The 16,601-nt window shown below is 34.3% G+C and overlaps 1 protein-coding gene across 1 annotated transcript; it reads right to left on the reverse strand.

Moving 5' to 3' along the window:
* Positions 1–1,564: 1,564 nt before the first annotated feature.
* LOC138716273 (uncharacterized) lies at positions 1,565–16,550 on the reverse strand. The gene is made up of 3 exons (XM_069849169.1): positions 16,326–16,550; positions 11,234–13,539; positions 1,565–7,801 (listed from the first exon to the last, which is right to left on the reverse strand). Exons 2-3 carry the CDS (start codon positions 13,511–13,513, stop codon positions 7,559–7,561), a joined length of 2,523 nt encoding a protein of 840 aa, XP_069705270.1. The 5' UTR covers positions 13,514–13,539; positions 16,326–16,550; the 3' UTR covers positions 1,565–7,558.
* Between the last annotated feature and the right edge of the window lie 51 nt (positions 16,551–16,601).

A 16,601-nucleotide genomic window follows, 5' to 3' on the forward strand; every position in this document is an offset into this window, starting at 1 on the left:
TCTCTATGTACATTCTATATGTCTTAAGCTATGCATTGACAATCTTGGTTCATTTTCGACAAGAAAGTGACATCCATCATTCTTGCAGTGGACTCTTCATTTATAAAAATATGTACTAATAAAAGGTATGGTACTGCATATTTTTTTGCAGCAAAAAAAAAAAAAAAAAAGAGCGAGAGAAAGATGGTCAGATAATCCACCGATTGGTTCTACTGTACAGTGAATTTGTTCTGTGATGCTTGGCATTTCAACATAGCTGTTCTCTCTTAATTCATGTCACATGTGAGCATTGTTCAAATATACTCTACACCTCAAATTCCGTCTTATTTAGAAATCAAAGTATTTAAATCTAAGTCAAGGTGTTTACAGTCCTCAATTACACTATCATTGAATATCTTGTCGGTTTATCTCGTCCACCACTGTGGAGTAAAGGTTGACATGCCTGACCATGAAATAAGTGGACCCGGGTTAAAATCCTGGTTAGGACAAGTTACCTGGTTGAGGTTTTTTCCTTCAACTCATTAAGAGCAAATGTTGGATTACTTTCGGTGCTGAACCCTGAACTCATTTCGTCAACATTATCACTTTCATCTCACTCATGTTAGATAGCCATAGCAGTTAATAGACGTCGTAAAATAAATAAAAAGAGGTTATTTCAAATTTCACTTTGACAATTTCAGATTTAAGCATTCTCGTGTAAACGACATTTCATACAAGTTGAGAGGATGCTAAGGTATTTCTTTTCCCTTCTACTGTCCCTGAGTCCGTCTGTAACAGACCGGTAGCTGTTACCTCTTATACCTGCACCCCCAAGTTGTACACACAAGAAAATAAAATAGTAAATAAAGTACATAAATGGATATAAAATACAGTGACACAGATGTTTGACAATTACATGTTTCAGTATATTTTAGTGTCGTTCTTACAATATTTTCAACTAACAATTAATTAAATTAAGGAATGTTAGTTTGTAATATAAAGTCATGGGGGGAGCGACACAGTGCAGATTGTCCCATTGTGTGTGCTATAGAGTAGCAACTAGCGGTGAAGAAAACATTTATCTTCTGCTGTCAGTAGCTCTTTAATGTGCCAGTTGATATAAACAACAATAAAATGAAATACAAACACTTAGTATAGATTTTCGAAATATAGATTACCGGTAAACCTTTTCAATACTAAGAATTTTCACTATGTTCAAAGTCAGTCGAACGTTAGTAAGATAGGCAGTAGCATCTTTCCCTTCATGGATGGTAAAGAGTGTGAGTAGAGGGAAAAGCCTATCAACCAAATTGAAATGGGGCTTAGTATGTGTATACCAAATTTAGTCGAAATCTAGCTGACTTGTATTGGGCTCCAAGAAGGACAATGAACATATTCGACACTGGTGACAGTATAAAGAAAATACAGTATTTGGTCGAAATAAGTTCAGACGTGGAAATTAGTTACGGGAACTAACACAATACATGTACGAATACAACTGCATGCACCACAAATATATGCATGTTATGATAAACTTGCAAAGCTTGTTTTCAGACTTTTGGAAATTAATAAAACCTGAAATAAGGAAAGTTGGGACATGTAAAAATCATGTTAAACTTAATTTTCATTAATTCATTATCTGTATTCAATTAATATATTTTATTTGTACTTCGTTACATCAAACATAATGGTAACTCTAATACAGTAATGATCAAAATACAGAAATTTAACTTCAAATTCAATTTTCAGTCTTCTTTAATATCGGAAGTTTTCAGTGGGTATAGCATCACAGAAAAAGTGTCCATTGTTTGAATGAGGTATATGTGTGTTCAGGTTTCTCTATTTCAGAGATACAAATTATATGAGCTTTGATATCAATATTGACTGCATTAAAGTAAAGCTAAAGAGAAGGCACTTGGATATTTTTCTATTATAATATTAGCATATACTAAATATATAATTGATAAAAAAAACTAGAGATCTCTGTTTTGATTCATTCATATTTTGATCTTAAAGCCTAATAGTGGTATACACACCTTGCCGTTTTGTTATAAACACATGGCATCAAAATTATAATAGAGTTTGAACTTTGCTTGAATATACAGTTAAAGTCACAAGAGTTGTTGAAGGGAACATATAGTGAAATTCTATTTACACGTTTTTGCAAGGAACAAGACAGAAGTATACTCTATATAATAAAAATTAATAGATACTTGAAGGTTACATCTCTCCTTTTATCATCATGTTTTCTTCCAAGCAACTGTCTCCATAAAAATAAAAAAAATTAAATTTGAATAAAAACCATACTTTTTTCTGCAAACAAGAGAATAACTCATAAAAAACATTGGATGAATTTGGATATAACATTAGCTATGCCAAGTTTCAACACTGTGCAACCATATGACTATCAGCTGCTGGCAACGACAGGTTTACTGCATTTTCCAGTCATACATTTCAATGTACATGAACACATATTGAATTATTAACAAAGCAATAGCTGTATAGTTTGTCTGAAACACAATACCAATTAAATTATTTCTCTATGTAGGATTTTAACTCTGAGTTTAAAAATATACATTATTACAGTGGTGGAATTCAAGGAGTGATTCTCTACATGTTCAGTAAAATGTATCAAATTACAATTGTTGTACAATGCAAAAATTTAACATTTGTTTTCACATCCATCATAAAACTCATGCCGAAATAAGTTACAAATATGAAAATAAATGTGTAAAGAGGGTTCCACTATACTGTAGGTGATTTCTGGGATAAGACACCATTTGCACAACTCAATACAGCTTACAAGCATACTGGTGAAATTTGGAACTGAACATTTACCCGACATGACATTGCTGCAGTAATATACTCTATTATAGTTACAGTGAACATTGTCCATTAATTCCCTGTTCCTTGTGCTTGGAGGTTGTAAGCAATGTACAAAAAATTTGGTCATGAAGATGATACATACTCCCTCATTATATGTTTTTTGCATTTTGCAAAAATTAATTTCCTTTTTCCTAATACAGCATGTCCCAGAAATGCCATCTATTTAAGTTATAATGTAGTGTACTTAGATGACTCACGTATCATATTGGATGCAGTTTTAAGAAGTATTAGAGGTGATGAAAGTTATATTAACTTAAGGTTTATTTTCTTTTTTGTATTAAAAGTCATTAAACGGCATGTTCACTCATCCTTGATGGCATGATTTTGGTTGTCTATTCAAATAATATGGATGGCATTTCTGGGGCACTCTGTGTATACATATTTATATTTCCCCCCTTTGTATGGAGAAGAGTACCAAATGCTCTGCAGCCTCAAACAGTTTATTATGCCTTACTAATCTTTTATCGCATATAGAAATGAATGTGAAATCCAAACAGCTGCTTTCTTTGTAGATACTGTGACTCTGTCATGTGGTGCCGTAGCTGTCAATTCAGCCATGTAGGCTTAATAGTATGCTTTTTATTTGAAATACAGACTCAGTAGGACGTAATGTTTGCATAAACTGATATTTCACATGCAAAATTGCTGGTTGAATTGATTTGTTCCTTACTTACTTACAAATGACTTTTAAGGAACATGGAGGTTCACTGTGGCCCTTACATAAGTCTGCCATTGATTCCTATCCTGTGCAAGATTAATTCAGTCCTAGCATTGTATCCCAACTCTCTCATATCCATTTTAACATTATCCTCCCATCTACATCTCATCCTCCCTGAATTGATTCGTAGATACTGAATATGAACAAAATCCTAAACAGACAGACTGCATGTGAAAAACCACTTTTTTTCTGTATCAGGGATGCTGAGAACGTGTATTATGCGAATTAAGAAAAATCCTACACTGATGTGTGGAATAATATATGTACTTTCAAATGCTGAGAAGTTATTGAACATTCCTCCAGCATCTTAAGTTTCTATAGTAGTATAAGTAAATTTTAAATCTAAACTACCATTTACAAACATGTAATTTACACAAACTGGTTTGAACATGCAATTTCACAAATAATCTTTGTCCAAACTGCATGTGTGTGTGTGTAAAAGGTAAAGAATTTATCAATGTTGTTTACATGTAAAATTGTCGAATGAAATGAAATCTATCACGAATTGAATTTGCATGGTTAATTTTCACGATGGGATCTACTCCAATAGTACTGTACACATTACTTACTCATCATGCAAATGTGAACAACTGCTGTCAAGAACAGAATTATATTTTCATAGTGGCAACATCTTTTCATTAGGCATAAACAAGAATAATAGACAAAGCTAAAGTGGCACACTCGAACCGTGTGTTACTCGGCTGTTTTGGGTAGTACTTATACTTTTGACCTAAGAAGTCACATTTCAGTGTAATATTTTGGCATTTTCACGTCGTGAGAGATACCACCTCCAAACTTCTTACTGGTTTCATCTTCAGGGATAGGCCTATATATAACTGAAATCTACCACGTTTTGAAGCTGTCACACATATGGCCGACTAGAGACAGTCTACTTGTTGGGTTCATTGTGCTGAAACACTCCTAGTCAAACAGATTAGGATTTCTTCATCTTTATTTAAATATTAGACACAAGGTCCATTGGATCTCCTCTATTAGTTATCGTGACCATCATTTTCTCGGCATATCAACATATCTTCTTACTAATCTGATGCTGAAGATACTTTTTGAGAACCTTGATGTTCAATTTTCTGTCTATGGTCCACTAGAAATTTCTATATTCATTAATTTTTCTTTCGAATTCCGGAAATATACTTGGTGTGTTATATTATTATTCCTCAAATTACCTGTTCTCATCATTACCATTTAGAGTTGCCAACACTCCCGTATATGACAGTAATTTTCAATAGTCTTCCAGCTCCCATATTTTTTCTTCTCTTTGAGCATTTTCCTCCCTTATTTTTTCATAAAGTAGAAGCTTTATTTCAAATATTTAATTTTGCCGTGAATTAAAATGATTTACATGATAAAAATTATTTTGTTGTTGTGCAGTCTCTATATAAGGTAAATGCTTGGCAGAAATGGGTTTTAGTGCTGCCCAGGTTAAAATAAAAAATGTTAATATTTGAAATTTGGAAAAACTAGTGAATTTTGTTCTGAGCTTACCAGGTAGTAATGCTGACAGATATACATATGAGAGAAAGAGAGAGAGAGAGAGAAAGTGGACAGATGTTTGAAACGAGCGTGACACATCTAATCAACTGAGAACTGCAAACTGAACTCATTTAGATTAGAGAATTTTTTCAATTTGTAAAAAATAATAATAAAAAAAAAAAAACCATTATGCGAGGCAAAAACCTATCTCGAAATACTCTTAATTTAAGCTTAACTGTCAAAGTGTAGAATAATGTTTTTTTTTTTTTAATAATTGAACTGAATAATTTGTCAATTTTCTATATGAAATTCTGCTGATTCCTTAGTCGCCTGTATTTTCTAATTAAAAAAAATAGTTGACAACCCTATTACGATTACAAACATTGAAAGACTTTTTAAATCAATAATTCACTGCCATATAAACAGCTTGCAACAGCCAAAGTTTCATTTGAAGTTAACTCATACTCACCCTTTTACCCATTGCCATCTCCTCACTTTCTACAGATTTTGAAAGTGTAAGAAGAGAAATTTAATTCAGAACATTTCCAACCATTTCAGCCATTAATTTAGCTCATACTTTTTTCAATTACATCACAGCTTCTTCTACAGCTATGCATAATTTAACATCATTCATACTTAATTTGTTAAATCTCCATTAAAATTTATGGATCTAAGTGGTGTGAATGGAAAATGAATTCTATGCTAATCAATACTAATGTAGTAATCTACACTCCCATAACAAATTTAATGGTGTGAGGCACAAGGAAGAAAGGACAGTAGCCTGCCTTGAATAAATTTTGCCCACGCAAATGCTGCTTCTCCAAATTAAAAATGTTTATTGATTACATGTATATTCCTGTATACAGAACCAGTAAGGAGTTTCAAAGTACCCTATTGGAAATAGTCTCTTCCGACACATGGATGAAAAACTAACAACTCAGCTACTGGTGAAATGTCAATTTAAATATCACATAAATATGCACTGAAAAATAATCTGGTTTAAATTTCACTAATAAAAATAATATATTTTACACAGATAATTATTACTTTTCAAATACCTCATTATTCAAAACATTTAATACTTCCAAACAATTTGTACTGCTCAATTATTTTAAAGATAATACGCACCCACGCACACAAACACACACATAAAATTGACTTAAACTTGTATACTACACACTAACATAACCCTGATTAACAAAGCACCTTTTAAAAAATACTGGGACGGTTAAATGCACGCTGATAAATTTCAAAGAAGAGAATATGGCAGTTAACATGCAAACAACTTGACAACTATTGTCGGTATATATTCAGTAACATATTCTTTAGACAAGTAACATAAAACTATATTTCATTTCTTTTACCCCTTTCAAAAATTAATTAAATTTAGCATTATCTCTACTTGACTGTTCCCGCTATACACTTCCATGACAAAAGATAGGGTCTCAGAGTAACTTGAAAACTGAGGTACTTGTATTTACTGAATAAACAACAACTTAAGCTTAAAAGCTTAAAATTTTGTTAATTTCTTGCCTTCTTACTATTATTAATCTCTATCATTTTGTTTAATTTCTACTATATTTTAATTTCAAATGTCAATTCAAAAATATACTATTTAAGTTCCATAGTTCATGACTTATTTCACGAGACTTCTGAATACTTGAGCAAAAGGATGTGATAGTGTGCTAATGAGGGAATTTATAATACAAATATAATATTTTATTTGAAATTAACCATATGAGAGTTATAACATGTGACATATACAATTTAATTTTCTGTAATTCGGAAATATTTCTTATATTCCTTTAAGTGACAGAACTCTTCTTGCCATGTGAAATAGAACAGTTAATCAATTTATGTCACCATCAGAGCATTTGGCTTAATACAAATCGAGTATGAAAAGCTTTGTGTTAATAGTTTTGTTGCATCATTCTGCACAAATATTGAGACAACTTTTAGTAATTGTTCCCTGCTACATTCCTTCCAGTTCATCATTCATGATCATTTTGACAATATAATATCAAGTTGAGTAATTCCTGCAGACAGCACAGTATTAAGTCATTAGTAAATAATATAAAACAAAATGAGACAAAACATTATTTTTTTTTATTTTTCTTTCACACATTACTTAGTTATTTGAAACATTACTATTTTCCCTCTATAGCGAAATAAGACATTTTCAATGAGATGAACACTAAAATAAATTTAACAATATTAAAAATAATTATTTGGCACTTCAGTTAGAGGCGGAATACAATAAATTTAGGACAGTTTGAACCAATCACACCACTGTGGCTACTTGCTATTTTCGAGGCTTACAAAATTAAGAACGGAAATTTTACTTGTCACAGAATTTATTTACATACTGATTCAAGATTTCTGAACTTAAAAGATAATAAAAACTGTTCTTGTTATGTAATGTCAGTCATCTCTACTTGAAGACAACAAGAAAAAATAAAGTGTAACAATACAAAGTGCAATTTCTTAAGCAGAATAGTATTTATCATATTGCTCATAGAGATGTTCCGTTTCCAAGAGTTCCTCCACTTGAGATTCTGAAAGTAAGGAACTATTTCCCTTATCAGATTCATGTTCCAATCCTTGATAGAATTTATGAAATGCCCTAACCTCTTCACTTGCTTTCTTCAAAGCTTCAAATCTATCCAAGTTTGCTCTATCAACAGCTATTCGGGCATCATCAAACCTCCTATGGATCCGAGCAATGTCCTAAATACAGAAAATAAATATTACATATAGCTGCAACAGTTTCTCTCATATTTCTAAACAGTTCTTTCACTTCCTGGTGACCTGAGTGTAAAAACATTGTTTTGTGAAAGATTTATATTAATATAATCAACAGACATTTATTTTGCATGCACACAGAGTGAAAGCGAAAGAGAGAATGGAAGATATTCCACGACTAAGTTCACAGAACAAATCCTTAAGAGAAAAAGAACAGAAATTTCCTTTACAATTTTGTGTTATTTCTTTTTAGTTAGTAGACAATCGACTTAGCCTCTTGAAAAAATTACAACATCGCATCTGTAGCACTTATCAACACATGGAAACACACCTTCTCTGTAACAGTGGGAGCGGTTATGTAGCCAATGTCAACATCAGACCTGTTTTATGAGGTGACTGCCTAAGAGGGACGAAGTTACAGGAGACTGGAGACAGTTACACAACACAGAACTGCACGCACTGTATTTGTCACCTGACATAATTAGGAACATTAAATCCAGACGTTTGAGATGGTCAGGGCATGTAGTACGTATGGGCGAATCCAGAAATGCATATAGAGTGTTAGTTGGGAGGCCTGAGGGAAAAAGACCTTTGGGGAGACCGAGACGAAGATGGGAAGATAATATTAAAATAGATTTGAGGGAGGTGGGATATGATGGTAGAGACTGGATTAATCTTGCACAGGATAGGGACCAATGGCGGGCTTATGTGAGGGCGGCAATGAACCTGCAGGTTCCTTAAAAGTCAGTAAGTAAGTATGTTAGTTGGGAGGCCAGAGGGGAAAAAGACCTTTGGGGAGACCGAGACGTAGATGGGAGGATAATATCAAAATGGATTTGAGGGAGGTGGGATATGATGGTAGAGACTGGATTAATCTTGCTCAGGATAGGGACCAATGGCGGGCTTATGTGAGGGCAGCAATGAACTTCCAGGTTTCTTAAAAGCCAGTAAGTAAGTAAGTATGTTAGTTGGGAGGCAGGAGGGAAAAAGACCTTTGGGGAGACTGAGACGTACAGTAGAAGGGAGGATAATATTAAAATGGATTTGAGGGAGGTGGGATATGATGGTAGAGACTGAATTAATCTTGCTCAGGATAGGGACCAATGACAGGCTTATGTGAGGGCGGCAATGAAACTGCGGGTTCCTTAAAAGCCAGTAAGTAAGTATGTTAGTTGGGAGGCCAGAGGGAAAAAGACCTTTGGGGAGACGGAGACGGAGACGTAGATGGGAGGATAATATCAAAATGGATTTGAGGGAGGTGGGATATGATGATAGAGACTGGATTAATCTTACACAGGATAGGGACCAATGGCAGGCTTATGTGAGGGCGGCAATGAACCTGCGGGTTCCTTAAAAGCTGTAAGTAAGTATGTTAATTGGGAGGCCAGAGGGAAAAAGACCTTTGGGGAGACGGAGACGTAGATGGGAGGATAATATCAAAATGGATTTGAGGGAGGTGGGATATGATGATAGAGACTGGACTAATCTTACACAGGATAGGGACCAATGGCAGGCTTATGTGAGGGCGGCAATGAACCTGCGGGTTCCTTAAAAGCTGTAAGTAAGTATGTTAGTTGGGAGGCCAGAGGGAAAAAGACCTTTGGTGAGATGGAGACGTAGATGGGAGGATAATATAAAAATGGATTTGAGGGAGGTGGGATATGATGATAGAGACTGGATTAATCTTACACAGGATAGGGACCAATGGCAGGCTTATGTGAGGGCGGCAATGAACCTGAGGGTTCCTTAAAAGCTGTAAGTAAGAATGTTAGTTGGGAGGCCAGAGGGAAAAAGACCTTTGGGGAGATCGAGACGTAGATGGGAGGATAATATCAAAATGGATTAGAGGGAGGTGGGATATGATGATAGAGACTGGATTAATCTTACACAGGATGGGGACCAATGGCAGGCTTATGTGAGGGTGGCAATGAACCTGCAGGTTCCTTAAAAGCTGTAAGTAAATTGTCTGGCTGCAGATTCTGTGGCATGCCTCAGCCTCAACTCAGATGTGTAATAGGTTGAGTCTGATCAGCATTTCCATTGCTGCAGTGGCAGTTGTTCTAAGTGCTCCATTATTGCTATGCAGAACACTTTTTGTAATTTAAGTTCAGCCCTGCAGTTCCTTAATTTGAAAGAATAAGTAATTTATGTAAAAAAAAAAATGGGCATTTATTAGTATCTGAAGCTAGTAATACCTTTAAATACAATTTATTGTTAATATTAAAATAGCCAGTGTAGGCACAGCATACCTATCCTACCTTGAATGCACACCATTGGTTAAGGATTCGTCCCTTAAGAGAACTGTCACTGAACACCTTCCATCCTGTATATACAGTATATCTATCTGGGATTTCCATGATACAATGCTGATGCTTTGCTTTAGAATTTAATTAATCTGAAGTCAAAAATGTAAGGTAATTTAATTCATGAAACATCAGTTCAATTTATTGTTAATCTAAAGAACGGAGACAGTAATGGTTGTTAAGAAGAGGTAAAGTCTAAAATTTTTCCATTGCTGTTAATGAATAAGGAATTCACAACATTAAGAGTGGCTTTTCTTCAGCTTTAGTAAAAAAAAAAAAAAAGTGGGATAAGTAGTGTATCTTACTCATTGAAATCATTAGAAATAGCTATTCTGCTTGACTGACCCAAGCTCACAATATTTAGGAAATTTAGAAGCCATTAATATCCTCTTTCTGAGGTTCTGGCTGATATGTACTTCTATTATCAGGCAGTACATCTCACTTGACGATGTGTGTCAAAGGAAGAACAATTGTTTGTATGCATCTGAAGTCTGATTATTGTAACATGTAGCTAATCGGCGATGTATGCAATGGAGGGAGAAAGGAACTGGCCGCCCTACCCCATTATCTCCTGGCCTAGTTGCCTCATAAGTGGTGCTTTTTGATATCATTTGTTCAGACCTGTCTTCGAACAGTTGACTAAACAACAACAAATGTTCGAATATTGTGAAAAGAAAAAACAAATTTTTAATACTTAGTCCAGAAATATAAAACTATCTGGTTTCCTTTTACTGCAATACACATCAGGCACAGACAGACCACCAATATGTGCTTCTACCTCGTGAGCTGAATGATAGAGATCAGTTAGCATGACTGTAGGCAGTTAAAGTGCCACTTCATGGTAAAATTTTAATCTAGTACTCTATACAAGCTCATATAAGGTAAAGAATTAAATGTTTACTAAAAACTAGCAGATTTAATGGTCCATCTTAAACCATTTTCACAATGTAATATTACCTAATAAAATATTTCAATTCAATAACTTACTTGTCAAGACTGTTTGTTCACAGTCCGACAGCATTCCTAATCATAGATGAAAATGTAAATTCAAGTCAAAATTACTTTCCAAGATATATTATTTTCTTTGTATTTTGTACAATAATAAATAACTTACCTCCATTTGTTGACAATAAATGTTCTGCATTTCTCCACGTATGTTGTATGAAGTTCGGTACTTTTGCAAATAATTCATCTGTTGAGATTTTCTGAAGTCTAGCTGCTGAAGAGCTTGCCTTTCTTGGTTATAGAGAGACTGTTTTTTACTTTCTATATCCACATGAAGCTCTTGCAACTTTTTATCAAATAAAGCGGTGCAAGACCGTGTTCGTAAACGCTTTGTTTGATGTCTATCTTGGGCAACTGAGGGATCTTCAGATATATTTCTTTTATGTTTACCTGCAGGTACATTATTTATGAAACCAGTTCCAGTGGTGTTTTTTTGTATAACTGTAGCAGGTTTACTCGAAGAAATAATAGATGTTGTATTCTTTACATTGTGTTGTATTTTCCAGTTATGATAAGTTAAATCTCGATTTGGATCTGGAACGACAAGATTTCTCCAGCGTTTTCTCACTGCTCGATATCGTTCTTCATCTGTCTGTAATTTACGTAATAGCTCCCATTCTGGATCATTGTTGTCAGCATTCTCTTGGGGATTGTTACTGACAAAATCTCCTTTAGAGTCTTTGTTCGTCTTCAGCTCAACTGAATTCTGATTTATGCCTGCAGAGAGGCAGTTTTGGACTAGTATGTTACTTTCAGAATTACTATTATCACTAAATTCTTCAGCTGTTTTCTGGACTCCACCATCCACACTTACTTGGTCACTTTTTATGTTTGATAAAGATCCAGAAACTTTTGTTTCAATATCTGTTGAAATGATATTTAAACCAGTAACTGGAAGAAGAGGTGCATCATTTGCTTCGATTTCTGAAGTAGGTCTAATAACATCTGGGCCAGCAACTGAAGGAAGAGATGTAGCCTTTGATTTGAATTCTGATGTAACTGGAAGAAGAGGTTTGCATTCAGTTTCAATGTCTGATGCAATTGTATTTGGTCCTGCTTTTGGAGGAGAGTTATCTCTTATTTCAGTTTCTGATCTAATTATGTTCGGCCCAGTTACTGAAGGACGAAGAATGTCTCGAACCAAAGGCGTAATTAGAAGTTTCTCCGTGGAAAGTGATGACTGATGTGAATTTCTATGTTCAGTTGCTTCGTTGTTTGTACATAAAATAATTTTAAGCTCTTCATCGTCACTTACAGCAACTTGTTTCTGGTCACAGTTATGATTATCTTCATCCTCTGCAGCACCTATTTTGTTATCATCATTCAACTGGAGTGGCAAGTCATTGACAATAGTTGTCATGTCTTGTATTAGAGTTTTTGTTTCTGAAATTACACTAACCTCAATCGGTGAACTATTAGTACTTATCTCAGAATTTTCGTGGTCACTAGATTCACCTGATTCATCCAATATAAAAAAAGTGTCTTTTAATGGACAAGCCTTTGACTTCCACCTCTTGGGAGAGACTACGTTAATTCTGCATGGTGTACTTGAAACCAGACTTGCACTTACAAAGGTGCTTGGAATATTAGTACGATTCAGAAACTCTTCTTCGCTTACAGAAAAATCCAACTGTAGTTCTTGATTAGATCTCTGTTTCACTGAGTTAATTATAATACTGTCTAAAGATGATGATTCAGTCTTCTTTTCTATGTTTTCTACAAAATTGTTCGTGTTAAAATTATGGTCATTAAATTTAAGAAACACTTCTTTGCAATTCTTCACAGTTATCACAGATGTAGTGGAATTCAGGTCATTTGGAATTTTCAGTTTTGTTATAGAAGAGACTTCGCCTCTCTCTTGGCTCTTTCCATCTTGTAATTTTGTTTCGATACATCTCCTGGAATTTGAAAAATCAATACCTTTCTGCTGTACTGGACTTCCCTTACAAGAAACTGTTTCTGGAGAACTTACCAGATCAATGATATCAATTGGGTCAGATTTTTTCTCGCCACTATGACAGAATGAAACATAAACACTGGCATTTAACTTAAGTGGTGTTTTAACATGTTCTAAACAATGTGACTCATCATTAGAATCACGTATTTCCCTCTCTGTACTGTCAGGATCACTGCATTTAAGAATATTATTACCATCAACACCTATTTTCTTTTCCACTTGTAGGTTAGAATTTGTCAGTTCTCCTTCTTCACACATAAAAGAATCGAATATTTCACCTTCCTCTAAATCAGAGACAAAGTCCTCTATGTTAGGTAAATCCGTAATTTCTTCCAGACCATTGAGCGTTGTTTCAAGTCTACTAATTTCAGCTTCTAAGGTGTCTTCTAATGAATTATCATTATCAGTAACATATTCGTATGTTGCATCCATATTGAATTTGAGTTATAGAAAAATATCTGGAATAAGAAGAACAGTTTGAAATGTAAAATTACATATGCAGTGTACACTCACAGAAACATAAAATGGCTGGCCACATCTTTTGAATGAGCATTAAATGGTACAGTTGTCAGCAAAAATTCAACATGCATATAAAGCACAATAATGTAGTTAAAACTAATCCTATTGTTGTGATATACAAGAAAGAACATGCATCGTAATCAAGATTTAGGCTGTTGAGAAGCTATAGTCATATGTGTCAATGCATTTACTTACTTACTTACAAATGGCTTTTGGAGAACCCAGGAGGTTCATTGTCCGTAACTTTCTCCATTCTCCTGTAACTTCATCCCTCTTAGCCCTAAATATTTCCCTAAGCATCTTATTTTCGAACACTCTTAATGCTCATGCATTCTGTATCTCCTTGATAGCTGAATGACAGTGTGTTAGCCTGCCAAGAAAATGTTCCATGTTCGGTCTCTAGCCACGATTGTATTTTTATTATTATTATTATTATTATTATTATTATTATTATTACCATTTTTATTATTATTATTATATCTTTCCAATTTGAACCTGTATTACTCAGAATTGTATGTTCTTTAATACATTTTGGGAAAATTATGTAGCCCTGAAAAGGGATTCTTTTGGGTGTCCATTCAATGTAACACCAATGACCTCTGTTGTCAGTGACTTCTTGTAGTCTAGTGGGAATTGCTACACTAATCATCGGTCGGGTATATAAGAAACAAAAGTAGTTTACAGCTTTCACAGTGATCACATCATGTCTTTAGAGTTCTACGCTACAATTTTCAGGTTCCTTTCAGTGATTTACGTACTTTTTTCCTCCGTATGTTGTGTGTAGAAGAATCGAAGATTCACCGCATCTTGACTTAATGCTATCAAAAGGCACTGGCAATTTCTTAAATTTGTGCTCTAGGCCAAAGAATAAAAATTAACAAAATTTTCTGTATTACTTAAAGCAAAACCGACATAAGTGTATGAACATCTCTCGTATAAGTGTATGAACATCTCTCGTAGGTCTAGATTATATTTAACAATGTAAAATGAAAAGTTGAGATCTTAATTTTACCCCATAAAATATCTCTCGTAGGTCTAGATTATATTTAACAATGTAAAATGAAAAGTTGAGATCTTAACTTTACCCCATAAAATATCATTACCGGTACCAATGTCTTACTTCTTAAGTCACTGGCATTTACTCTTCCCAAACATACACATTACAATAATTACTTAGGCCCTACTTGAAGATATCATCTTCGTCGTCGTCATCATCATCATCACCACCATCACCATCCTAAGTCGTAGAAGTAAATAGACGTGGAGAGAAAAATGACGGAATATAAGTGGGGATTTTAGTTTGCCGAGATTTTGAAAGATCAGTTTTCCATTGTTTGAGGTAGGTTACAAGAGTTCTTTCCAGTGGCTGGGCCAGGTGGGCATGCGAATTTTTGCGTTTTTTAAATGGAAAATACTGAACATTAAAACTAAACCATGGATCCAGAGCAACAGTTACAGTCGATAGCATTAAGGTAAGAAGTCAATAATGCGTTCATTTCTTCAAGAGCCAATTTAACTGTATTGGATTGGACCTAAAAAATTGTCTGGCAGCGATAAAAAGAAGGGAACTGTGGAGGCTACTGAATTGTTACATCAGCTAGAAAAATTTGACACCTTATTTTATTTGGTATGTTTAGACGATATTCTTACTCTTGCAAATTCAATATCGAAAGCACACTCAGTCTCTAAAAATAGGTATTAGGAAATGTTCATCCTTCATTAAGGCAATGATATAAAACTTTTCAAAGCTCTGAAACGAAGAAAAATTCGACAATCATGTCAAGCACAAAGGTTTGTAATCTAGCAATTCTATCCATTGAGATAGAGAGAAAGTTGGAATTTGTTGAAGGACACATCATCAGCGATCGACAGATTCGTTGCTAGGAAATCTCGATGGCTCCAGTTCACCTTATGAAGCGTTTTATAGGTATGCCTTGCATGATTGTGCATCATAATTTTGCATGTTATTAAATAAGACTTCCGAGAATAAGTTTCAAGAGAGTTGACGGCAGCGGCATTGTCAGGAAATGGGTCAGGTAGGCTACTTTCTAAACCCTACATATCTGGTCCACCCAAAATAATTAGTCTGGCTACGCCACTGGTTCTTTCAATCACATATTAACCTAGGCATTTAAATATTTGAGTTCTTTCAATCACATGTTACCGTAGGCCAGGCGTTCTCAACCTGGTGCTCGTGAGCACCATAGTACTCCTTTAATGACATTTGCGGAAAAAAAAAAACTTCCTCACATGAAATACCTCAACAACAAAGCACGATCACTATTAACCAATTCACATCTGAAGGGCTGTTTACATGCAGCTACAAGAGATTTTTCCTTGGGCATCATTGAAATTCTGAGTAACATTCAATTTCAAAGAAATCATAACTGTTGTGTTTTAATATTTAGTTATATATTTTACTTGTATTTATGTATTCATATAGGCCTACTAAACCTATTCGATTTCATGGTGCTCGCTCACTTACTATCACATGTCGGCAGTGCTCACAATCTTCAAAAGATTGAGAAACTCCTGGCCTAGACATTTAAATATTTATAAGTGTTTGGGTGAAAGCGAGATTGTATTCATCAAAATAATTTGTAGTTTGTAAATAAAGAAGGTATTTAAACATGGTGGTAATTTCCAAAGCTTTCTTTCGCATTAATTACAAAACAAGAATTAAGAAGTATAACATTGTTATAATCAATCTTTTGTTTATACAAACCTCTATCTTTAAAGCAACTTTCGTCGGTGATTATACAATATGGAAATAACAGAAATATTCCGTTACGCTCATTGTTTGTTTCTAGTATATCACTTATATATATAATTCCATACTTTTATTGGTAATAAATATAACCTCTAAAATCAATAAAATTGTCACAAATACAATCACATCCATATACTTCGCTTTTTCTTCGTGTTACATTCATGTGATTCATGTTACAGCTTGCCGCCCTGAAATGTTGGCTGATATATCGAGGAGTGTACAAATCGATTT

Source organism: Periplaneta americana, chromosome 16, assembly GCF_040183065.1.
Source record: "Periplaneta americana isolate PAMFEO1 chromosome 16, P.americana_PAMFEO1_priV1, whole genome shotgun sequence".
In the NCBI taxonomy this organism is placed as follows: domain Eukaryota; kingdom Metazoa; phylum Arthropoda; class Insecta; order Blattodea; family Blattidae; genus Periplaneta; species Periplaneta americana.